At 37.1% G+C, this 26882-nt stretch overlaps 1 protein-coding gene across 3 annotated transcripts; it reads left to right on the top strand.

Annotated features, from left to right (window-relative positions):
- Positions 1–1356: 1356 nt before the first annotated feature.
- On the top strand, positions 1357–22840 carry rorb (RAR-related orphan receptor B). Of its 3 annotated transcripts, XM_084114013.1 has the most exons (11): positions 15770–15920; positions 16173–16230; positions 17402–17487; positions 17795–17936; positions 18642–19061; positions 19244–19365; positions 20366–20498; positions 20601–20708; positions 20859–20969; positions 21137–21249; positions 21374–22840. In XM_084114013.1, the coding sequence occupies exons 4-11, from the start codon at positions 17924–17926 to the stop codon at positions 21530–21532; spliced, it is 1179 nt and encodes a 392-aa protein (XP_083970139.1). In that variant the 5' UTR covers positions 15770–15920; positions 16173–16230; positions 17402–17487; positions 17795–17923; the 3' UTR covers positions 21533–22840. The 3 variants fall into 3 exon arrangements, with proteins under 3 accessions (XP_083970138.1, XP_083970139.1, XP_083970137.1); XM_084114012.1 differs by lacking the exons at positions 15770–15920; positions 16173–16230 and adding an exon at positions 1357–1626; XM_084114011.1 differs by lacking the exon at positions 16173–16230 and having other exon boundaries at positions 15790–15920.
- Positions 22841–26882: the final 4042 nt, after the last annotated feature.

Genomic DNA, 26882 nt, shown 5'->3' with positions numbered 1-26882 from the left:
GCAGTTAGTCTCTGCCTTTCCCTGGATGGGTCTGTAGCTCAGTCTCTGTCTCCACCTCCCCCCATAAACACACAGGCAGTGGGCAATTTCACACTCTCCTATAGTTATGTGCTGTTTAAACTGATGGCTCGTAGATTAACCAAAATGAAAAAGTGATTTAACATTTAGTAAACTTATTTGTACATCAGCCAGATTTATAGAAATGTGAAGCCATATAATGCAATAAAAAAAAAATATATAATAATAATAAAATTATATAGTATTTTTGATTTGCACCATAGAGAAAACCCTTTTTTTTTTTTTACAGACTACTGCTCTTGTCTGATTTGGCACCTTACATTACACTGAAAAAGAGAAAAGAAAAATCTTACTGCACATTAATCAAACATCTTACTAATGTGTCATACAAAAAAACAATGTAACATTAGATTCAATATCTTAATAGCTTTGTTAGAAGAGAGTGAAAAAAAAAAGAAATCATGGATTAAGAAAAAAATCCAATTAAAATCAACTGATTGGCAGTCTTCTGTACTATGTTGATGGGAAGGCAGTTATATTTTGCACGATTGGTCTTATTAAGAGCTTTGATGAGAAATCTGCTTATTACTTGCTGATACAGATACTGAGCCATCTTTGCTGATCAGGTGAACTTCTTAAAGAAAACATCAGTGGGTCATTATGATATGTATAGTAGCTATATAATCTGGTTGCATAGCTTCTGTTTTCTATTATACACTGTATTGGAGGGCCAAATGTCCATCATTAAGACATCATATATTAAAAAGACATTAGTTGTCTTCTTTTTTTTAAATGACAGAATATACAAAGTAGCCCATGTTTTGTGTGTAAGAGGGGGATATTATGTCTTTTAAAGTGGTTTGCTCTCTCTAGCAGGCAACATTTCTAAATGATAAAATATACATTTCACAGTGACTAGTGTTTAAGTAGCTACTGCCATAAAGTTTGTTTGAAATTTAAATACATAAAGAAACTAAAAAAGCATGCACATATTTTTACTCCGTTATGCCCAACACAATTCATGTGTCATATTCAGACTAGGCCTACAAGTAATGGCTATTTCTACAATTACTACTAACAGTAAAAGCAATCCGTGAAAAGATAAAACAAAAAAAGGATAATAACATGATAGGTAGAATAAGGTTTTTACATGTTTTCTGTTGACTTCAAAGCGTTGCTGTAAAACGAAGTCTGCGCATGAACTCAAAGCCCCGCGCCGCGCCGCGCTCGCGTACGCGCAGACCGCACAGTGTCCATATCTGCTCCATGCCTCTGAAGACGCTAGAAAGTGGGCGGAGCGAAAAGTGTCAGCCCAATCCGGGCTGCCTTCAGCCTGCTGTGCGCTCTCCCCTGCGCTCACGGAGGCAGTGAAAACCTCCGTTGGGTATATGCGCTCGCAGATGTCATGTGAAAACCCGCATGCTGGCCTTACCGCACAACTGAAGAGTCCGAGCACCGCTTCACTCACTTCTGGAATGGTTTTGCACAGTAGTCTCCCACTTTGACGAGACCAAACTTCACCACCGAGGATTTTGTTTTTTTACTCTGGTTTATGTTTGTTTCTTCATGACTGAAACGTTCGGGATCGAGTCGCCACCACTATGCGAGGTAGGAATACAACTGTTTGTGACAGCTCATTTGAATAATGAAGTATAAGGGTGTCTTTTTAGTCTCATCCCAGAGACCATATCCTTCCTGGTTCTGTCTGTTTCATAAAGTCATACTGAAGTGAAGTGATTCATATGCGATATATGATACAGAACTCTGCCAGATTAATGTGCACATGAATAAAATAAAATAAAAAACGTGTTTTTGGTCAGCTGTATTTTATATTCAGGCGCTCGTAAGACATCCGAAGAGAAATGAACCGCACATCACTCCCAGTCTCGTGTTTATGGAGTGCACGCGACTTCCTCAGACAGTTCATCTGAGACAACTTCACTCCAACTTTCCTTAAGAGTGGAAATTTATTTATGAGCCTATAAAGACTTCGCACTGAAAATGTACAATTATGTATTTTAATCTGATCCTTGGGCTTTGTGTTTAATTTATATGACTTTTTAGACTGTTGCAGGTTATCGCATTTGGGAAACAGTTGTATCAAAACTTATTCGTGGTATTTTTTGTAAGTGTTAAGGGCAGACGGTCAGACCATCACTGTGTGGGTAAAGTGGAGTTAGTGTCGTGCGATCTACTGACCCATTTCCGTCAGTCAGGCGCCGCTGCGCGCTGAAAGCGTCGAAGTGCAGTAGCAACGTCCGCGCGAGCAGAGTTCACACACGCGTGGGGCAGCGCGCGCTTTGCCCATCCCACGCGCTCTTTTCGGACTTATTGCAGTTACACCTGAATGGATGAACGCAAAAGTGTTTATTGACCTTTTGTAAAGAAACCCGGCAGATATGCATCAATAATAAAGTACAAAAAGAACAGAAGAATGTGTCAATTTTAATTCAAAGTCAGAACACTTCCATTATTTGTCGTAGTCTATTTTATGCTTTAAAGTGTTACCTATGCTCTGCCATTTGATATAATAGGCGTTTAAATTCCTATTTTAGATTATTGATGATATTTTGAAATAGATATAATCCTTTTCTAAACATTTGGAGATCTAGGCTATAGAATATTTACAGTTCATAGCCAGGTCTTTATCATTGAACTGATAAATATAGGCCTATTCAGATTATTACAAAAAGAAATGCAGATGTTGAACTAGAAACCTAATTAAAATACAGATTAAAAGATTTTGTTCATAGGCAACTGATTGATTTAAATACATTTATTTGTATTGTAATCTTCTGCTGTTATTTCGTTATTCGATTTTAGTTTCCTAGTAAAATATAAAAATAAATACAGCACACAACGCACGCGCATGACATTAGCCTACACGAATCAACATATCCTGGATTATTTCCAATAGGCCGCGTCTTCACTTACAAGTAGGCTAGCTAAAATCTGTAAATTTGCAGCTTTTTTCTCTCGCTTATTCGTTGCAAGGAGGAAATAAGTTTAGTGCGTGTGCCCTGCGAAACACCAAAAACTCCGTTTTTTTCCCCATCTCTGTGTCACAAGTTCACAACCTATACACGCCCCCAGAGCACCTCTCTGCTTCTCTCTTTCTGAGCCCCAGAGGACCGTGTCAGAAAGAATCACATCAGTATCTGGGGCCTCTCACGGAGCCCGACTCTCCGACATTGACATCAGACATAGCGCGGGCTTCACGATTTTAAAATAACAATTAAACTACTTCGCTGTGAGGTAACCTTCTTACAAACAAAATCTTACAAACTTATAAAATGTCCAATTATTGTTTTGTTCCTTGCATGGGCAGTGTGTTCAGAAATACGAACCAGCATATATAGGTTTTAGACCAGATTACGCTCTACTTGTCTTTTCAATGTCAGTGTCAGGACGGAAATAATTGCTATTTGTTTTAATTAGTGATGGGATTAATCAATTAAAACTTTTTTTAAATTACCGTTTGTACTTCTGCCTTACATTCTGGGTGGCTCAACTGCCCGAAAGAGAAACATTTTAGTCGATATAATGAGAAAAATAAAACTGCGTAAATCTTTCACTGATTGATTGTTGATATACAGGTAGTAAAAGTGACACATAGTTATTAATTATTTCTAGTTAATGGTGGGTGTTGATTACCACACACTGAATCCGCATGTTTGTTTATAATTAATGTAGCCTATCTGTCTGTTGATTCCTTCTTTGAGCTGATTATGGACGTGCACAACTTTAGGCAGCAAGCTTTTTCTTAAAGGGCCAGTTCATCAAAAAAAAAAAAAAAAAGTTTAAAAAAAAAGTAAAAAAAAATAATCATAATTTACTCGCCTTCATGTTGTTCCAAACCTAAATCACTTTTTTTTTCTTTTTTTGGTGCTACACAAAATATATTATGAAAGTCTTAGTCACCATTCTTTTCTTTTCTTTTCCTTTTTTTTTTGCTTAATTTCTCCATACAATCAAAGTACTGGGGACTGAGACTGTACTTTTACCTAACTTCTCTTTTCATTGAATAAATAAAGTCATATGGTATATGCTATGATGGAATTTTCCTTTTTGGGTAAACGTTTTAAGTGTTTGGGAACAGCTATGATTTCGTTTATATTAAATGAATCTTAAAACATCTATTTTGTTTCATATTTACAGATTTTTGGTCAATATTAAATGTACAAAGGTAGAAAATGATTAAGTACTAAAACTGTCTTTATGGTAACACATCATTAGTGCACTTGTTTGTTGTTTTTGTGTTTGAGGGTGTCATTTGTGTACACAGAGATGTGCCCTATTGGTCAAAACATTTATGAGTTTCCTTCATTGATCAGAGATGAACTTGCAGTGTCTTCCAATGCATATATCTGATAGACTGTGGTACCCAATCTAGTAACTCTAGATCTACATCCGCTCCAAACCTTGTCTTCTCCATTACAGTGTGCAGAGCTGCTTCAGGGCTGGTGTTAGTTTTCCCACAACTCTGTCACACGCAGATCACATTAAAACTGCGTTTGCACACACACACATACACAGCACAAGAAGTTTTAATTTTTTTTTCTGTGCTTTTTCTTTAAAGCACAGAAACATATCTGGCCTCTGTTTACTTCATATCTGACTGTGATTTTCACAAATGAAAATCATAGCTGCGTTGCCTTGTTGCTTTGTCCATGCTCATTTCAGTGCTTGCGGCACCCCTGAAACTCTGAGCCACAGACACAAAGAGAGACAGTTACGCATGAACTGCTAATGCCAATAGCTTTTAGCATCACATTGGCTTCCAGAGTGAGAGGCCATCTCTCCATCGACCTGCTTGACGTTGCGTGGCTCAGCTTGCGAAAGAGTAGGATCAATATGCATGGCCCACTCAACCATAAGCTTTATTCCTACTATAAACTAACATAAATCGTGTGTATAGATATTATAGCTGTGTGAAGTGAAGGATCCAGTCGACAGATCTTTTGTCCCACGAACGTACTGTATGTGTTTGTTATATATATAGCTTACCAACGTGTTGGTTTTTTTTTGTTCCTTTTAAATGTGTTTTTCATATTGCAGTTTGGAGGCAGATCAATAAGCACAGCACTGTTTGTTTGACTGAAAACATACACGACATTATTACAGACATGGATTACGCATTTATACTGTTCCAAATCTCTAACCAGGCAGTAGGCCAACATTATAAGTAAAACTACCAATAACCAGCTGTTACCACTACATCCAATGTGTTCAGTGAAATTTAAAAATACAAATCAAATCTTAAAATATATCTGACTGTGAAACTGCAAGAGAGGGTCGGTCTGATCTTTCAGTTTAAAGCCCAGGTTTATATAGGAACTAATATGATCTGGTCAATTGTTTATAGTAGCTGCTAGTCTTTGCTTGGTTGACTAATGGCTTGCTCTTACGTAACCTGAGAAAGATTACACAAAGAAAACCAAGATATGTAATCCCTAAAAGTGAGGCAGAAACAGAGTTGCACAGCCAGCACAAAACCAATCCATTCAGTATGTGTTCTTTTTTCAATCTATTTTATTCTCATTTTTATCTGCGTTTACACTTTAAATAACAAAATTCTGGATGCAACGTAAATGTATTCTGCATACTGAGATCAGAGGTGAACTTTACTTTCTAGGTGACTACATAACACCAACCAGATAGCCTCTTGACATCTATTTCCAAGTGTGACCATGTCGGCTTTTGTCCCCTGTAGTGTTTTTGTGAACACATCTTGATATCGACTAGAGTGTGTCATATGTTGGCAGAGCCCTCAACAGATTGTTGAGTTTGCATGAGAGAAGCTCTGAGAGAGACTGAATTGTAAGGCTAAACATGTCCATTTAATGTTTTCAATTTGCCCTCCCTGCAGTACCTCTGCATGTTTTCTCTGCTTTGCTGCGTTTCGGTTTTATTAGTTCTCTTCGACTGGTCTCACCCTTCACTAGGTGTTCATTCATTCAGTAATGTGTGCTTTGGATAGTGACACCTGGGGCTTTTGATATGGTGCAGAAGGGGACCTGACACCACTGGGACCGTTCCTCTACATAACAGTGATGTTGCATTCTGAGCTTACGATATTGGGTTCATGTAAGGTTTTTAAAATGGAGCTGGTTTTATCCCAAAGTCAGTTCAGCGTGATATATATTGTCCAGAAAGCAACTTTCCGCTATAAGGCTTACTGTTCTACCTCTGGCACGGAGGAAGGAGAACATTTGTCTTTAAAACACAGTTATGTAACACAGAAATCGGATCTAGATTGAAGCTCTCCCTCTCTCTCCCTCCTAAAGTCTATAGGTTTGTGTGCACAATGCTCACTTCCACTTCTTTCACTTTCAGTTGCATCAGAAAATTAGTTTGCATAGACTTGTTTGGTCATAGACAGACATGTCCATGGAGAGGTCTATAGAAAAGAGACCACTGCAAATGTCATATATCATTATAAATTATATTATCAGCATCATTTGTGTGACAATTTGAATTTCTAAGTATTTTTAATACTTGCTGCAGCACTCAATGCCAAAAATTAGCTTTTTTAATTAACAACCTGTTAATGCAGAATCTTACATATTTCCTGCTCATTTAAAAAAAAAAAAACGTACCTTTTCAGTGGGGTCTCTTTTAAACTTCTAAACCTCCCTCTATATACATAGAAATCTCATTAGCTTAGATCCAACGTGATTATATCTGTTTTAAGAAGCCTGTAGGAAAATTACATTAGGAACGGCATTGAGTGTAAAGAGGAAACGTCGAACAAAAGGTGTGTAACAGAAGAACTGTTTGTGCGAGCTTTTGAAACAGAGGCCCTTAAAGAGATTTAGATGAAGAGCAAGAGTGATCTTAGAGAAAGCTTAAGACAGATAAGGATACTGAGATAGAGTGTTCAAGGGAGATGAACGAGACAGAGAGAAAGAGAGAGACTGCGCTCTCAGGTGAAGAGAGGCCCTTAGATTGTGATCAATTTGCTTCTTACAGAGAGGGGCTCCTGGGGCCACTTTGGGGAAGGACCTTGTTACATGGAATTAAATTGTGGCCTAAGGCAAGCTATTACCATCCCGTCCTGAGAGGGAAGCCGTAAAGAGGCATGCAGAACACACACACACACACTACGAGATACCAACATTTAGAGAACAGGCATTTTGATGATTATCAGGGCAATTTATAACTATAAATCTATATTTAGCTGCTGACAGCACCAGCCTTTTCCATAGCATGTAATATGTTACAAAAATGCTATAAACCAATAATGTACAGATATTTTAAAAAGGCAATAATCAGAGTCATGTCAGCTACGGCAGGCACTCAAGATTTACCATGAGTTTTATCAAATATTAATATTCTAATTTGAGAGAGAATATTACTTTTTATATTTTCAACACTGATCATATTAAAACATTTTTTGAATGTAACACCTGTTACTTTAAAGAATGCCACATTAAGCTTCTTTTTTTTCACAGTGTATTGTTTCGGATTCATTCAATTAAATAGCTCCTTATCTAAAAGTCATCTCTTCTGCATTACAGTGCATCAATATACTTCCTTTTACCAATCATGTAGGATTATGTAATTCTGAAGAGAGAGGACACTGTCCAAACACCCAGATATGACACGGCTATGCTTCCCTTAGGCTGAGTGACTTACTAACCCACTTTAACAGTTTACACACACACAACCCATTGGGCCACGGTGACATACCTCACTCTATGAAGCTTCTGCGTATACTTAGCTTTCAACAAGAAACAACCTATAAATGGTTATCAAAAACATGTAATAAGATGTAATAAGCTCATTATGCCTACCTATTCAGGTTATCATAGTTAATTAAAACAAACTAAAACCATAAAAACATCTCCATGAATTGAAATCAAACAAACATTAACTGAAACAAAGTAAAATTTAAAAAAACAACTTGAAAACACTTATTCATTCCAGCTTTGCACATGCAGACACACACACACACACACAAAAGTGTCTAAAAGGAAAGTTCAAAGGTTGAAGAGGTCAATAAGTTTGTGTTGGTGGAGGCCGGGCAGGTCATAAAGGTCAGACTTATGGAGCACCAGTCCTTTTGTGGCTAGTAAACGGTTACACTCACATGATTAGAACTGACTTCCATGCAGTTTCTTTTTTCTGAGTTCCAGCAATTCAGTTTTGTGAAATTTTCTGAGATAAAAGCTGTTCACACCGACAGCGATAAAATCACGGGTGGTCACAGAGTTAGACTATATACTATTAGACTGTTTGCTAGTACTATAGGAGTCCTTTCTTGACTGCTGTATCTCACTGTATTTGTATGTGCTTTTCACCTCTTAGGGAGACACAACAGGCGAATAGGGTAACAACAAAATAATATTGAAATATGAGATATTGCTATGAAACTTTGCCAAGTTATTGCATCGCTATCATTTTTTGATAACAAATTGCCCCAAAACATGTTAATACAAAATATTAGACAAAGTATTTTAAAAAGCTGGCATTTTTATACATCTATATATATATAATATTGGAGAACCTGTGTGCAAAGTTGTTTAGTGGAAGCTGAGATGTCAAAATGCTTTTTATGTACTAGCACTATTAATTCATACATACACAGTTGTTTATGTACACATAAATTCAATTCATTGCATTTCATGCATTTTATTTCATAAATGTTTGAGTGAAAAAAAGTATTGCGGTTGCCACACAAATATTAAGCAGAACAACTCTTTTTAACATTGATAAGTCAGCCAAATCAGCATATTAGAATCATATGTGATGCTAAATTTTATAACTGTAATTGTATTTCAAAGTTGTTTTTACTGTATTATTAATTAAATACATGCAGCCCCAGTGAGCATAAGAGACTTCTTTCAGTAGAGTAGTTTTACTGGTATCTTTCTGTAACTAACTGCAATAATGAAATTCAGTATTGTAGCATACACTGACTGGTTAAACACGCAGAGTATGTAGTATATAGTTCTGTAGGTTCAGATATATGTTGTTTTTTATGGTTCACATGTTGGATGCATGCCAGCGTGTCCCCTTCTGTAGCCTCACTGAGGCGGCCAATCACATCTCAGATCAAAGATGCCTGAGTCTGGCACAGCTGATGACAAGCCAATGGGGAAATGCCTGCAGCCTCATCAACAAATACTTATCAGAGAAATAATCCCAGCAAACTCTGTCACACACTGTGGCGGAGCAAGATGATTTGGGAATGTTGCACATACAGTAGAGAGCACTTTCTAACTGTCTTACTCTTTCATTCACACGTGTATGAAGATGCAAAGACAGCCAATGTAGTGGGGTCACTATAATTTTTGTATAATTGAGATACTATTATAGTTTTTTATTAATATTTTGAATTTGTTTTTAGTCTTAAAGGGATACTTCACCGATTAGCATTAAGCTTTGTATCAGTAGAAACCCAGAAGTATTTTCGAATGACCGTGCTTCCCCCACTCATGTCCCCCTGAGACGAGAGATTTCTGTATTGTGTCAGGAAAAAAACCTCAGATGACGCAAAAATCGTCATTTTGTGTCATCGGAGGTTTTTTTGGCCAGAGGCTAGAGACTACAGCCAGTAGTAGGAGCTAGTTCCGCATGTTTTCAACCCGCCCATAGGGGGTGGGATCTCACGATAAAACGGCGTCTTTTCAGTTTCGAGTCAACTAGTAGCCTAATTGTATAATTTTTTCCGATACTGCCCTCTGTAACCGGTAGACGTGGCTTGGGAGTGGCCTCGTAGGGCAGCGAAGCAAGTGCATTCTGGGAGTTGTTGTCTTTCATCCACATGAGCCAAAAATACATTTTCTGGCTTTTCTCAGTCTAGAAGGCACCAACTTCTAAAATAATTTCACATTTCTACTACATAAATGACCCAATTTAAATACACATTCATCTTTCCAGCAGTGAAATATCCCTTTAATTAAAGTTTTTGTTATTTTGTAGTGTTTTGTCATTTTTAATTATGTTTAAATATGTAAATAAAGTTTTTATTAATTTTTATTTCAGGTTTAGTTATTTTAGTATATCAAGTTAAATGAAATGAGAAATGTTGCTTTGGCACATGGGCGTAGTTTGCAGGGGGGATGAGGTGATGTACCAATATATACCACGATTAATGGAAACAGAATTATTAATCAGATATATACATTGCCCATTCAGAGCTTTTATAAGAGTTAAGTTCCCATCTGAGCTGAACAGACCAAGCACAATATGACTGAAGCCCAGTTTATTTACATGAGTGGTGCGTGAATCACTGTATCATGTGCGCTCCAAAAGTGTGATAAGATTTGTGCGAGCTTCTCCTATTGCGACCCATTTGAATTCTATTGAGAATTTACAACTTTAAAACGCTATGGAGAAAGTCAAACGTAATCTGAAACAGCTACATAAACTTAAGAAAATGTTAAGTAGAGTTAGTTTGACTTCTCATGGCACTTTGAAGTAGAAATTTATGTCAAACTGATAATGTTCCAAGTGCTTAAATAATATAAAATACATTATATATCCTATGTAAACAAGTGTTCTAATTGTTTACCAGGCTATTACATTTTTGCAGTTATGTTATCAACCAACTTTGCATGTGTGGATGGTACCACAAAAGACCATTTTGCAAAAATAAATAAATAAATAAACAAATGAGGGAGCATGCCCTGGGATCCTGCTAACACAGGTCTCTTCTACTTTTTTATGGTTTTAGTTTCGGTTAACTATAATAATGAATGGGGGTACGGGTATTATTACCCATAATGAAACCGTCTTTTTTTGACATAACATAAATGAAGGTGTCAGAGGGCCATCTGAAGCTAAGAGCTCAGTGATAAAGTTAGCCTGTGCTATCAAACAAAGATTTACACAGCAGGCTAAAAAGATGTACAGTGCAAGCAGGTGGCACTGATGGCTTCACCAAAATGGCCTGAAATGTACAGCAAAATTTAACTTAATTAGTATATGTTAGCATATAGCCATATACATTCATTTGAATAAATGTCAACATGTTAAACAGATGTGCTGGGACTGAAAAAGTAGCAGAATAACAGGGCAGTTTGCTAATCAAGGAGATGCAGAGCAATTGCATTCTGATGGAATATTAAACAATCCTGGGTTTCACAACAATGTACGCTAATTATTAGCTCATTTACATGATTTACAATTGCTAAGGATTTCATGTCAAGGATTATATCAATGAGCCACGAGACTGCCCGGAAGATTAGTTATGCTGTAGGGGTTTCATCCAGATGGATTGGGAAGTTTGGCTTGTTAGGCTGCATGTACAGAAGCTGATCTCTTGCAAACTTGAAGACTTTATAAGTGATATATAAGTAATGATATTGCAGGAGGTCAGATACATATATCTGAATATTTTAAAGCACTGGGTGGAATATCTCTTCTATTTCCCTGTGGAATTGTCCTAATTATTTTCTTAGCAATACACAGTGGGATCAATGTTAGAATCAGAATGCTAATGTTGCTGACAGTGAAAGCTGTTTAGTATCTAAGTGCCCAGGGCCTTCATCTCAGAGTCCTTCCCTGAAGGAAATGATGTAAAACATGGATGAACACCACATGCTGTCACAGGCTGCCCCTCTGCAACCACTTCCCCCTAGGCCTCTGTCAATCTGGACAATGTGCCACCTAATGGTGACAAGCTGCCGTTACAGCTACCCTCTCACCCCAGCTCACCCCTAAACCTTCAAAAACACATGCACATTTGTCTGCGATGGACAATCTCAGGCATTCTGAGTATGACTGCGTCCTTTAATATTTGTCTGTATTAAAGAGACGTGGATTGTTGACATGCTCACAAGTGTGAGAGCTGAAGATAATCTCCCACCTACACGATGTATTAGTATCACTGTTTAGCATATCCCAAAAAGGCTTTGGAATATCATTGGGCCAGATGCCAAATGACAAAACAACATCTTATCATATGCATACAGGCAAGATTTACAACAAAGACTTTAAATGGCCTTCCATCTGCAGGCTAAAATTAAAAGACGGTGAGATTATTAGCATATTCACCTGAAGGAATGCTGCAAACAAGGTTTGCGGATATCATTTGAGGCAACTGATAAATAAGATCATCATCTCATCAAACTAATACACAAAAATAGTATAACACGCACAGGCAGAAATCAGACGGAAGCTGTTGGTACAATAATGTTAAGTTACATCTCTATCACTTTATCATTTTCAAGATGCAGCACAAGTGATGGTGTCATTTAAATTTTGAATTACAAAATGATTGCATTGTTGGCTGTCTTGGTACACATCTGTCACCCAGACAGCTGGTATCGACAGCAAATATTTATCAGTGTTCTCCAGCGTGTACGGGTGTGCATGCGTGATGATAAATTAAGTTGCAGGGGTACTCATATCCACTTTAATGAAGCTAATTAAAGAACTATTTAGAGAGAGGGAACTACTCTTGGGACAGAAAAGAGCTTCATATCATTAGGAATCAATTATACAATCCACGTGTGTGTGTGTGTCTCTTTTTTCACTCACACACAAATGAAAGAAATAGTTAGCTTAAAAGTACGAAAATACCCTACTGTTGTTACAAACCTTTATGACTTACTTGCTTCTGTTAAACATATCCAGTAAAAAAGTAAATATTAAAGAGCATCTTGGCCACTCTTCTCCATATACACTCTTAAAAATAAAGGTTCCAAAAGTTGTTGTTTTTTTGCAGTGATGACATTAGAAGAAAAGCCAAAAGATCCTTTCCGTTCTTATTGTGAAGAACATTTTATTTACATTTTAAATGAATGGAAAGGTTCCATGGATATTAAAGGTTCTGTAACACTTTAGTTTAAGTGTTCTCCCTATTAACTAGTTTCTTATTAGCATGCATATTACTAGGATATTGCCTGTTTATTAGTACTTATTAAGCAGCTTTATTCTGCATGACCATATTCTACAACTTAACAACTACCTAACTATTAATGAGCAGTAATTAGGGGGATATTGAGGCAAAAGTCATAGTTGATAGTTAGTTAGTGAGAAATTAATTATAATTTAAAGTGTGACCAAAGGTTCTTTATGGAACCATCAATGCCAATAAATAACAAAAGAGTGTAATGAGTGAATAAGGTTCTGAATAAGTGAATAATGTTGTTAAGCTCCACAATGGCAAAGAATCACCAACATATCATAAAAGTTCTTTAAATGATTTATATATTACATTTCAAGCCATTTCAAGCCAAAAGGATTATAAGAACAGGAGACTGAATAAAGATGAATAATGTTACAGCCCCACTGTCTATATTTGCTTTCATATATATATATATATATATGAGGGTGAGTAAACAATGACAGAACATTCATTTTTTAGATGTACAGTATATAGCAACATTATTGATGCAATATACACACAAAACATTTTCTCCTTATGAATCTTTTAGTTCCCACTCAGTAAGTTGAGTGTGCTAAGCTGCTGTCGCTGACTGTGAGACTAGCATGTGTGCGGTATTCGGCAGCTCCTGTCTGTCCTCGGCTAAGCCTGCAGGGCTGAGCTCCTCTTAACCATGGAATCGCCAGCGCTGCACTCCCTCTCTTACGTAACCCTCTGATAGGCCTAACCCTTATGCGTAACCGCGGACAGGTGCAAGGAGCCTAGCAGCCTACAAGAACAACCACAAGCTTAGTTTTTCTTTTTCTTTCAATAATAGCGTCGTTTATGAATATAGAACGTGTGTACACTAATTCTGATTCCTTGGTTCAGCACTGATGTATTTTGACAGATGCAAAATGCACGCATCTTGGTGTAGTTAAATAGAAAATGAATTTGCAAATCTGTAATGGTTTTAGCAACACTAAGATGTTAACATTTAAAGATGTAGTTAAATCCTGCGCTAACATCCCTCTAGGTTTTTCTATTTACATATTTCATCTCGTCCTTTTAGGTTTTTAATCCTTTAAGGAAGTAAAATCTGTATAGGTACCACAATGACAAATGTGCAGCATTGCTGTATTGGTAGGGATGGCGATGACATCATGTCCTGTTGGAATGTCATGGTGGTGTGGATGATTGCTCTGACAGGCAGACTATACAGGCCTCCTACCCATAAACCCAGGGAGGCTGTGGTCGTCCTGGCAACAGTGACACAGACACGGACGTCTCCTTATTTCATATGACAGGTCTACACACACAGGCCCTGTGGCCATTCTCACACAAACAGACTCATCCAATATATTCATTCAGACCAAAACACTGTCATATGCAACACACAAAATGTTCAAACACACATTAACTGAATATTTCTCAACTTTCATCTGTAATGCATGTAGATGCAAATTTTCACTTGATAATACTAACTAAACTAACAGAACATCAACATGCACAGCATGGCATACTTTATCGGTGGTCAATACTGACAAGGCCTAGCGATCCAGTGCCCTGCTTTTAACGGGCTATAAATAACTTGATGTCTGTCGTGTGCAGTTTAAAGTTAAACAAGTATTTTATAACACCGTTTTGTGTCTGATTGCGTTCACAACAGGTTCAAGTCTCTGTGCTTGTTTGACCCAGTTTGGCTCTGGCACTGGTCAAAGTGGGTCATGAGAGGAACCGGTCCAGTGTTCTGAGTCTGGGGCCAATCACACAGAACTCACAGTCCTCGTTACCACACACAAAGCCTGAAGATTTAAGTACCAGGGCATAAAACATCATGCTGTATTGCAATGACCTTAAAAGCAAGGACAGGGTGTGCTACTTTTTCTTTTTGAAAAACTATTTCCACATGTTTTAATGTGAACCACAGTCCCTGCAGATGATAGTATTAGCGCCTCAAGATGAAATGCAGTGATAACAGAGTAAATGATCTATCTGAAGAGCCCTTAAAGTGTACATAACTCATTCTGTAATGGAGTCAAATTAAAACACTGAATGAAGGAGCATTCATAAGTTACTATTAATTAGAATTGTTTCGGTTTTGATGCAAAGCAGGTCTACATCTATCTATCTATCGGTGAGTAAAAATAGCAAAAGGTAATAAAAAAAAAGGCTTTATTTGAATAATTTTTTACCTTAGGTCTTTGGCTGCATAATTAATCAAAAATGAAATGTTTGCTAAAAATAGCTTACTTTTGTAATATTACTATTGTACTGTAAAATAAAATAAAAAATATTAGATATAAATATAAAAATTAAAGATTAGATGTTTAATATAAAGGACATTAATCAATTTGCCAAAAAAATAAGACATTAAAATGTATTGTAAATGTATGTAGTTTTTAACATTTGTTTTAATAATTTGCATCCATCAGCATTAACCTATCCCAGTAGAACACTGAAATGTTCCTCCAAGTATTTTTTTCCTTGTAAAAAATCTAGCTAAAAATCTGCTTCAATTTTCATACAGAGGGGTAAACTCAAGGTGACATTGCCATGGAAACGACCTTGTGTGTGCTTCCTGTAGCTGAGGGTCATTGGGGGCAAACACCCACCCCCATAAACACCAAACCCACAGACACTATGGCTTAAAACTAGTGGGCTTGACTGAGACAGGAAGAGCTACTACAGTCCAGACTAGTTAACGTGTATGTGTGTGTTAATCCCATTACATTGCTCACAGTGTGTATGTACCTTTACAGCAAACATAAACTTTTCGTATATGAAATAAATTTTGCACAAAAGTTCATATTTAGTCATGAAACGTGTATATTATTCACAGTATGAATATAAGATACAAACTGGCCAACATGCAATACATAGACTAGTCAAGTCTCTCTGAGTTATATTCTCACAGTCAGATTAGCAGCGCGCACACACACACACACAGACACACACACACACACACACATAACTAGATATGCACTCACACTTCCAAACCTCTGAGCTTCATACTGCGGTCTCAAGTCAGGTGTGTGTTTCCATCAACAGTGCTTCTGTCTAACAATGAAGACAGATGTTGTAGGTAAGACAACATTTCAGGTTTAAAAAGATCTTAGTTTGTTTTGCAGTTTAATACGTTCACTTCACGTTTAAACAAGTACAGTAACATTTAATATATCACTTATATCTAAAGCAACTTGCTACTGTTAATAATGATTTTGGCAGGTAACAAAAATAGCCTTTGTGTTTTGTGTATTTAGTAACTTTTTGATTTCCAAAAACAATATCTTATTGTTTCATTTTGTTTTATGTATTGTCTTATTCTTTAATTCAGTTTCCTGTAAACTGTGATGCAGAGACGGAACTAAACAACTCGCAAGTGAGGAAGAAATGTAATAATTTTGATCTAGAATCATAGCTCAGATGCACCTTTTCTATGCTGAACTGATTTAATCTAAAGCAAAAATGTGTGTAAACTAATACTGCAGTTAAATCTCAGCTCAAACTACTTATTATGACATTATTAATATTGTGATAATTTTTGGTGAGTTATATTAATGCACGCAGTGATGGATCTGACATGGAACTCGCACTGTAGAGGTCTCTACTTCTAAACCATATCAGAATTTCATCTGAGACTGCTGTTGCAATGTATGTGTTTCGTTTAGCTAGGTGCTTATACTAATTGGGAGTTTATAAAGGGGGAAAATATATATAGATATGTGTATATATTATAATGCAAATGTACAAGAATAAAGTGACCTATAAGAGTGGAAGAGAAATATAACATTTGTTCTTTTTTTGTAAATTTTCATTATAGGCAGATGTGAATTTGCTTTTAGAAAGATTAATTGAGAATTGTTGCATCAGATAAGCCATTTGAGAGCAGGGGAACAAGCATGTGTAGAAATAATTTAGGATTAGATTGGGTGGCTAATCTCTTTATTGTGAATGTGCCGTCTCAGCAGGGAGATGGGTTTCTCTCTCTGTGTTCCTCTCCCTTGCTCTTTCTCTCTCTTAAAGGTTTTCTGTCTCCTTTTATCTTTTCTTTTACATTTCCTAGTCACACGTGCAAGCGATGGAAAGGTTGGAGCTGAGCCTCACGGCCATGTATTTGTGTTTGTTTCCTCATTAAACAACTTGCCATGTTCTGATTACGTAATTCAGTGTGTACTGTAGCTTGCTCCAGCCTTTTCCTTGTACATGTGCAAGGTGTTTCATAAAGGCAATCTTTCAAACACTATGCTTAAAATGGATAATAGAAGAAGAGGTGACAAAAGCACAACTGAGAATCCATTCTGGTTTACTGGTGAACCTGAGAGAATACTAGACTTTGAATGGCCTCTCATGTTTTTCTTTCTGTCTTTCAAGAACTGCAGATTACAAAATGTCAAAGTGTCTTGACAAAAATGTAAAAGGCACATCCTTGTCCACTTTAAAAGTGATCACTCTTAGAATGATGGTGGTAAAGAGAGGAACCCTGATGTACAGTCTTCATCACGGGAACAAAGGCATATAGTTATGTAACTGCATTTTTTTTGTTCATTTTTGTCTGTTTTTTAGCCCAAATTGAAGTCATACCATGCAAAATCTGTGGAGACAAGTCATCAGGCATCCACTATGGAGTCATCACATGTGAAGGCTGTAAGGTCAGTGAAAGATATGCCTTTTCTTCTGTACATTTGTTAGTCATCCATGTGATTCAGCCATCCATGGACTTTTCCAAATGGTCCTACACTGCAAACATATACATTAATCAGTCAATAAGTCAGTTCAGTGTTGAATTGATTCAATTCAGTTCAGTAACAGTGTCGATGTTGCAAATCATCATAAATAAAAAGAATATACATTTGCTGTGTAATCATTTCTGCCACTCTTTTTGTTTTAGACAGTGTAGATATGATTTTTCTGCATGTAACGTATCTAAATCTACTGCTGTTGTTGTGCCCTCTGTAGGGTTTCTTTAGGCGCAGTCAACAGAACAACGCCTCCTACTCCTGTCCCCGTCAGCGCAACTGCCTAATTGACCGAACAAACCGCAACCGCTGCCAGCACTGTCGGCTCCAAAAGTGCCTGGCTTTGGGCATGTCCAGGGATGGTGAGAGATTTCACATCAGGGTTCCTACACATTTTCCATTTCAAAATTCCATACTTTTCCAGACTCTAATTTTCCAAACCTCTCTGATTTTTCAGACCATATTGAACATAAATGATTCATACAGCATAATTTTCTGCATTATATTTGGGATAGTACAGTTATTATTTTTTATTTCTTTTCATTTGTTTTCTCAAAGGGATAACATGCACTTGATAACTGCGATAACATCAGAATAAACCTAAAACGCTTTATAACCTGCATATATTCACCTCTGACACATTGGTTTGATACTGTTAACGTGGTTTGATGTTGCACGATCACCAAAAAACAAAGTACAGTCTGAATTAAATGATAGTTTGCTCCTTTATCTGTTGCAATTGAGCAAACAATATTTTAGTGAAGTTCAAAAGAGACTTGCTTATGGTAAAGAAAACAGTTTTGCATAATTCTCAGTTTTGCATGATCTCTAAACTTTTACATGAAAACACTTTAGAAACACAATTACTTTTCCATACTCTGCTTTTCCATACTTCTCCATCCTCGAAATTCCATACTTTTCCGAAATGCATAGTAACATTCTTGTATTCATTCTAAAAATAAAAAAAACATACTAATAATCTGCTTGTCGACAAGCTGGATTGATCTTATTGATAGCTTTAAAACCTGCACTAATCTAATTAGATTTCTTTCGCCTTCCCCCATCAGCTGTTAAGTTTGGCCGCATGTCCAAGAAACAGAGAGACTCCTTGTATGCAGAGGTTCAAAAACACCAGCAGAGGCTGCAGGAGCAGCGGCAGCAGCAGACGGGCGAAGCGGAGGCCCTCGCTCGTGTTTACTCCTCCAGTCTCACCAACGGCCTCAGCACCCTCAACCATGAAATTGGAGGGACATACGCCAATGGTCACATTATAGACATGCCCAAGGGTCAGACGAACGGCGCTCCTGGAGGTTACTATGGCATGGACTCCACACAGGCCAGTCCGGATCAGTCTGGACTGGACATGACTGGAATGAAGCAGATCAAGCAGGAACCCATATATGATCTCACCCCTGTTCCCAACCTTTTCACCTACGGCTCCTATCAAGATAGCCAGCTAGCACCTGGAGTGTCTATGGGGGAATTAGGTACGACTAATAGTAAAGCCAGTTGGAAATTTGGCCCTCTGAGTTGCATGGTTCATGGATGTATGACAATTTCTAGCAAACACATTTACCTTGGTTGCATGATCTAATATTTGATATTCCTTACATTGCACTGTATTTAAAACTCAACTGCAGTCATTCCCATCTGCTTTTCTCTTTACCAGACCGAATTGCACAGAACATCATAAAGTCCCACCTGGAGACGTGTCAGTACACAGCGGAAGAGCTTCAGCAGCTAGCCTGGCAGACGCACTCCTATGAAGAGGTCAAGATGTACCAAAGCAAGGTGCGAGGTCACTCTCTCAATGAGCAAATACCTCAGTTTACATACTAAATACTTCCGCTGTCCCCACATCCCCCTCACGACGCCTAGTTCTCAGTCGTACATTCATTTACATGCTTTTACACCTGGTGCAGACTCTCTCATCTCTCATCCTTTCAGTCCTCTTTGCTCGTACTTCGTTCCCTCTTCATAGTCAGATTGCACGCTTGAGATCAGAGTTCATTAGAGTATCTCAGCCCCCTAGAGCTGATCCTATCCAGCTTGCGCACTGATATGGAGAAAAAGAGAAAGCAAGAGAGCTAACGGATTTAGCTAACGAACACTCAAAGCACAATAGGGGAGGGTGCCAGACGCACTACAAGCCCTCTTCATTTCCCTGTGTCAAATGGATTATGGGTAATTACCGAGAAGCCCTTTGAAATAGTGCCTATGAAGATTCGCTATACAGGGTGAGAATTGCAGAGCTCACAAAAGCAATTTGCTGATATCACATTTTCAGTATTCTGTGTGCTCTGTAAGAATGTTTCATAAATGGGAAACTACAGATTCTGCCTTTTTTGTTGTGATTTTTCATGATGAGCACTGAAAATTTCAATCATTACTTTTTAAAACTAAATTAAAGAGTAAAAGTTTACTCTACTTGTTTAATTTAGCTTTTATAAAGAAGAGTGCAGAAAATTCTATATTAATTTTTTTTCACCTCACCAATCGGAAGAGTGGAGAAAAGACTGCAGACAAATCTGCTTTGCCATCACGGGAATAAATTACATTTAAACTATATTTAAATATATTTAAAAGAGATGTTTTAAATTGCAATAATATTTCAAAATATTACTGTTTTCACTGTATTTTTGATCCTTGGTGAGCATAAGAGTCTACTTTAAAATTAGCAATTACTGCAATTATTAACAGAGAAAAAAAGATTCCCAGAAGCATGTAATAATTTCTCCTGAACAAAACAGATGACAAGCTTACCTATGAGGCCTACGTGTGTGTGTTTCAGACACGGGACGTGTTGTGGCAGCAGTGTGCTATGCAGATAACTCATGCCATTCAGTATGTGGTCGAGTTTGCTAAGCGCATCACTGGATTCATGGAGCTTTGCCAGAACGACCAGATATTGCTGCTGAAATCAGGTAAAGAACAGACCATGATATATACTCTATTACACACTGATTAAGACTGTAGTACTGTAAATACTAATTTTGGCCTGCTTAACACTTTTCTCTCAAACTCAGGTTGTCTGGAGGTAGTGCTGGTCAGAATGTGCCGGGCATTCAACCCTCTCAACAACATGGTTCTGTTTGAGGGGAAATATGGAGGCATGCAGATATTTAAAGCTCTAGGTACAACTATTTCCCATGCTCAATCATTTACGGCATTACAAAATATAAACGCTATAAATATAGTTTAACATCATGTCAATAAAAACTGTATTAATTGTAAATTATTAGTGATAATTTAAGCATGGATTCTAACATACTTACCTCCTGCAGGTTGTGACGACCTGGTCAGTGCGGTGTTTGACTTTGCCAAGAGTTTGTGTTCACTGCAGTTAACGGAAGAGGAGATCGCCCTTTTTTCTGCTGCGGTGCTCATTTCTACAGGTCAGACCTGACTACAAAACTGACAAGTATCTTAGTTGGAACATAAAGATGTGTTCATTGAGTATTAATGTGGTCAAATCAACATTCAGTACTTACCCTAACCCTGACCTACATATCATAGCACACACACCAGCAGATATTTATATATAATTATCTTGCGTTTCTAGACCGGCCTTGGTTAATGGAGCCCAGGAAAGTGCAGAAGCTACAAGAGAAAATCTACTTTGCCCTGCAGCACATCATGCAAAAGAACCATCTGGACGAGGATGCCCTGGCCAAGGTAGGACGTCTCAAGTGACCATGACACAGTTCAGACAGAAATTGATCACGACTTAAATAGATGCAGTTTTATCATGTTTAGGCATGTGACCCTTATTCCACTGTACCCGTCTTTGTTTTCGCAGCTGATTAGCCGGATCCCTACACTGTCGGCTCTGTGCACTCTCCACACGGAGGAGCTTCAGGCCTTCCAGCAGCTCCACCCAGAGACCGTTAACATGCTCTTTCCTCCTCTCTATAAGGAGCTCTTCAATCCTGACGCCGCTGGCGTAATGCCCAAATGACCGGACACGTTTACCCACACTTCTACGTCTTTCATTTAACATTTAACAATCGACAGGCTGTCCCTCCCTGGAAGGTGTTGCAGAAGATGAACACCGTGTCGCAGCATCCACAGATTTTTGAGCCACAACAACAACAACAAACTCTAGGAATGTTCTGCACTTCAAAAATACAACTCAATTTCACCGGTACAGTCATAAGAATGTATATATGCGGCAGCAGCAAAAGGCGCCTTCAGTTTGACAAGAAATGTACAGACTTTAGGACAATTTAAGCTGTCTTTAAATTGGGTAAGTTAATTTGTTTAATTTGATTTCTCTTTTTTATATAAAATATTGTTATATTGAAATGAGAAGGTGGGGAGTGCATTCAAAAATGATAATGTAGTCATTTCTTTAGTACAAAGCGGTATTCCAGTATTACATTTTGTTCTGTTAATATTTTAGTCATAATTTAAAAACAACGGTGGCCTGAAAGGCCCGTACCTTGTCAATGTAATTTTTCGTATTTGTTTTGTAGTTTTACCTGTACATAATATGTGAAATTGAAACTGGTATAAGGTTAACGGGGGACTAACTTTGTTTGGTCACGTTTAAAAGCCTTGTCTGGGCTATGTAGATATGTATAAACAGCACCACATTAATCCTACCACTAAGGATTTTTGAAGTGGAAAAATAATTGCTAATGATTATTTTCCATACGAAAATATAGAGATATATATTTTACAAAAATTGTATGGCCGATTACCATCTTGTCAGTCATAGCTGCAATAACAGTTTCTGTAACTGCTGAAAAACAATCCAGTCAAATGTGACATTATGGGAAGCCCTCAGAACTACTTCAAATCTATAATCCCGTTTGCTCTTAATGCCTCAAAATGCTGTTCTTACTGCCAAAAATAAAACAGCACTAGTGTATGTGAAGCTGCAGCCCTCTGTCTGTGAAGGCATAAATAGCTAGTACAAAATAAGCTCTATCATTTACTGCCACTGATATGAAGCGTACTGAACTTTTTTTCTGCTGCCTTTATAGTAGATTCTCTGATTTGAGCAATAATTTCTAATCTGTGTCATTAAGTGCCCAGGTCAGACTGGGTCTGTGGTATTCTTAACCATATGCTAATTGTAAAGTACTCATCCTTATTTTGAACATCAATTTATTTACATATTCATTAGATAAAATATTTTCTGTGTTTGGCAATACTTAATTTAAGGTGAATATCTGAAGACATCTAAACATTATTTCAAAAAATTCAAAGATAACAATCATGGGATTTAAGCAATCATTTGGAGCATTGTCCAATTCAAAGACATTCTTTAAGGAATTCTATTGGAATTTTTAATCATAATTTGGAACTAATCCTATTTTATCATAATCAAATTCAAAATTTTCATGTTTTATTTATTTATGTATTTATTTTATTTATTTTGGGGGGAGAAAATTGCTTAATTGTGAATAAAAAAGGAACATAATTCTGATTAGGTGATTGTCTTGGAATTTAACGGGTTAAGAATCCATTTTAGGAAAGCAGATTTAAATATGACAGCATTAACAGTCATTCTTAAGCACGGAGATGTTTCAATAACTGCTGTAATCCACTGTTAAAATACTTTGTAAAAGCTTAATGCAAGTGGTAATAATGACAATCATCTTTGAGTACTCATATTGCAGTATAGAACAACGAATGCAGCTACTGTAGGAAGATTGGTAGTTCAATTGGAGGAATTCTGAAAGGGCAATTTGGGTTTGGACCCTTTTGGTCCAAACATAAATCTCATAAAGTACCATCTCTTACCACCAGGTGGAGATACTAAGAGCGCTTTTCCCCTTCTCTTGGCATGTACAGGATGTAAAGCCATATGTCAGTTTCTAAAGGAAAAAAAACAACATAAATACACAAACTAGGACATTCGGTTACACCGATCAGTGAATTTTTTGTACATCTTGATGCATTTATATTGTGAAATGCACTTGAAAGCACTTAACTACTGTATGAAGGATTAATAACTACAGATACATGGTATTAAATACATGCACAAATGTTGTCTGCTGAGAAGCAATCATACTACCTGTTCAAGTCCTCTTACTGAACCAAACGCTCTCAGTCCAACTTCAAGGGAATGTTTCCAATTCCTTCATTGTTAGTGTCCTGTTCAAGACAATCATTTCTGGGTGTATTTTTTCTTGGCACCCATCTCAGGGACTTCTCTTTTAATGTTTTCAATAGAAAGAGAGTACTATTTTAAAAGAAATATGGACATTTTTAGGGAATTAAATACAATCACAGCGGTTTCTTCACATACAAAACCTACCCAGACAAGGCTTTGGTGTGTGTGTGTAGGCTAAAGCGTGTACCCATCGGTGAGGGGTGAAACAGGCTCGATTGCCACACTGCATTGCTTGTTGCACGTCCCAGCAAACAGCTCTCTCTCTGTAAATATCAATGTGCAGCAGTGTACCAGCAATGGTGCCAGTCCTGAGCTCCAAATTAAAATGTAATGTAATTATTAAGCATCTCCTGAAATTAAATGGATTTTATGTAAGTTAGATTATTTATACAGAGCATGAATAAGCTGCTCTCTATCTATTTCTATGCTCATTACAGAAAATGGATTCAGTCAGAAATCATTTCAAACATATGATGAAGGCTTTTTGTATTAGACTGTGAAATGAGGGCGAGAGGAATTTGTATCTATATGAGGTTCGACACTGTTAGGTACTGTAGCAATAACTGGAAGCATTTACTACAGTCATCTTTGCATTCTAAGATTATTTTTATTTTATTATAATTATATTGTTAGCCTATTGTTGTTCAGTTATTCTTGCATGCTGGTTCATAATAATGAAACCTTTGGGCTTTTGTGTTTTCTTATGTGTTGCTGAAAGGGGGTGGGCAACGAGGGTCGGGGTGGGGCGTTGGTTTTACGGGCTCGTTTTTATTCTGAATGTTTCTGGGTTGATGTTGACTGAAAACACCACACCCTCTTAATTCTGTTCGCGAACACACTGACATAAGCACAAAGTATTTCTTATTGTGTAGGAGTAAAATAATATAAGGGCACTAAAGTTCAAAACATACACTACGCAAGTATGTGAACGCAGACGCAAGCTCTACTTGACCGCATGGGGCGTTATGGCGCGAATTAGCGAAAATATATTATATTGCGGTCTGTTCTCTCTTTTAGGTCAATTGCTGTCGTGGCTGAGCTACAGTTAGTTAAAGTATGTTTGTTTGTGGCAACTGAACTTACCTGAATGTAACTCAATCTCCCCCTTGAGACTTGTTACAGCCGCCAGATCAATGTAAAAGCTGTCAGTGCGTTGACCAAGCACAGCACTCGCGTCTGCGCATGCGTACATTAAACGTTTTGGTTCTTGCAAGTTTGCTGAAGACTAATTCCGTATGAATATATCAGCTAAGCATAAACTAGTCCTACACTTAACATGAAGGAAATAGCAGATGTCTGTGTGTTTTTGAGTCAAAAACTCACGTGCGGCCACAGATGTCTACTGAAGTTCTTATGCATACAACATTTTGTTTTCTTTTTATTTTCTTTAATTCTTTTTTTCTTCTTCTTTTTTTTTTTTTTTTTTGTTAATTCATGAATCAGAATGTCTCCCTGGATGAAAACAAAACTAAACAAACAACAAACAAAGGTAGCATCTGTTACCAAAACCCTTAAGACTGTACTTAGTGTGCAAAATCTTTTTATGTACTAAATATGTAAACGAAACATTTTTGTTTTCAAGTGCCATAGCTAGTGTGAAGTGAAGCTGAATGGCATACGGGGTAGATGCTTTACTGTACAAGTCGTTTACTTGAGAAGCAATCAAAAAGTGGAATTCAGATGCAAGTGTGAATATTCAGACAACCAACTGTTTGTTGTTCATGGAGAACGGGCTCTGATTGACAGAACTTTAGCACATGTCCACAATACAAGTAAAGCACATGTAGCATGGGAGGGTGGGGGGTTCTGTTAACTTGCCAACGGTGTGAGTGTGTGCATATGTGTGTATGTATAAATGTGAGTTGGATTGTAAAACATTATATAAGTTAAGGGTGAATAGCACTTTGGGTGAGTGAATGAATATGTCTGAATGAATATGAGTTGAGTTGGGGGGGGGGGGCTTGAGGTGCAAGCATTGTGGAATGGACATGCAAAAGTGCTGATTAATCAAGACCTTAAAGTGTCTCCTCCATGTTGTATATACTAAGCGAAGGACTCAAGTGATTTTTGTTAAATTCTATATTTTATGGCTTTTGTAGACATTTCTTTGTGGGATAAAAAAAATAAAGAAAATTTTATGGATGCAATCTTGTCTTCATTTCTTGTGTTCCAGTAAAATTATCGAAACATCCTTAAAATAATATACATTTATTTTAGAAACAAAAGTGTGCAAGATAAAAAATAAACTTTGAAAAATAAATAAAATATATTTTCAGAGAACAAGTCTTGTTACCTTGTGCAGTTATCGCATGGAATAAATTGACAATAACTTTTGCCAGTGGGCTAAGAAAAATCAACTTTAAGATACATGATCTTATTATCTTGCAATAAATAAATAAATATATATTGTTTTAAGGATGTTTAGATTATTATTATTATTATTTGTAACACAAATTATAAATACTGAATTATATTTTGCACTCATGGACAGGCCTAGTTCTAGGACTGCGTGGTTGGTTAGACTTGATTCATAGGTTTTTGATTGAATTCACAAGCAATCAAATTCTTCAAATCATAATAAAATTGTATAAGATTTGAATAAAATGCATTCAAAATATTTGTATTACTTTCTCTAATGTCTCTTGAGCAAGAAAAATAAACTACATCATTGCACCAAAGTCAGTGGTAACATTAAATATATATGTACTGTAGAGGTCATAAGTTTACCCTTGCATAATCAACATTAAAAGAGGGATCATAAAAATTGCATTTTGTTTTTATTTAGTACTGCCGTTTTAAATTGTAAGGCTGGAAAAACTGGAAGAGAGGGCAACTCTCTTGAGAGAACAAAGGAAATTAATATTTGAACTCATGCTGAGATCACCAAAATTCACCCAAGAATCTATATGGTTTAATGTGAATAATTATTATACAGTATTACACATGTTTGGTATCATTTGAAATGTCTCAGTGTGACTGGTACAAAGGTCTCATTCCCAAAGAAGTAAACCAAAAGGTAATAAGGTATTTAAGAGATTAGAGATAACTAGCACACAAATGAGGATGGGTCTTCCAGGCAAATGGCCTCCTGCTCTCGAAAGGTGTAAACTCAATGCAAATTCCCATTGTTAGCAAATGTTTCCATGTAAATCAACCTCTGCCCCCAGTAAGTCTGGGACGGTGA

Source organism: Abramis brama (assembly GCF_963993115.1).
Source record: "Abramis brama genome assembly, chromosome: 5".
Taxonomy (NCBI): Eukaryota; Metazoa; Chordata; class Actinopteri; order Cypriniformes; family Leuciscidae; genus Abramis; species Abramis brama.
This window is presented reverse-complemented; position numbering and strand designations above follow the sequence as displayed.

Excerpts from the sequence above, each read along its gene's own strand:
- rorb (XM_084114011.1), top strand. Across the intron at positions 19,366-20,365 it reads TCAAGATGTACCAAAGCAAG|ACACGGGACGTGTTGTGGCA; the intron begins GTGCGAGGTCAC and ends TGTGTGTTTCAG. Across the intron at positions 20,970-21,136 it reads TGCGGTGCTCATTTCTACAG|ACCGGCCTTGGTTAATGGAG; the intron begins GTCAGACCTGAC and ends TTGCGTTTCTAG.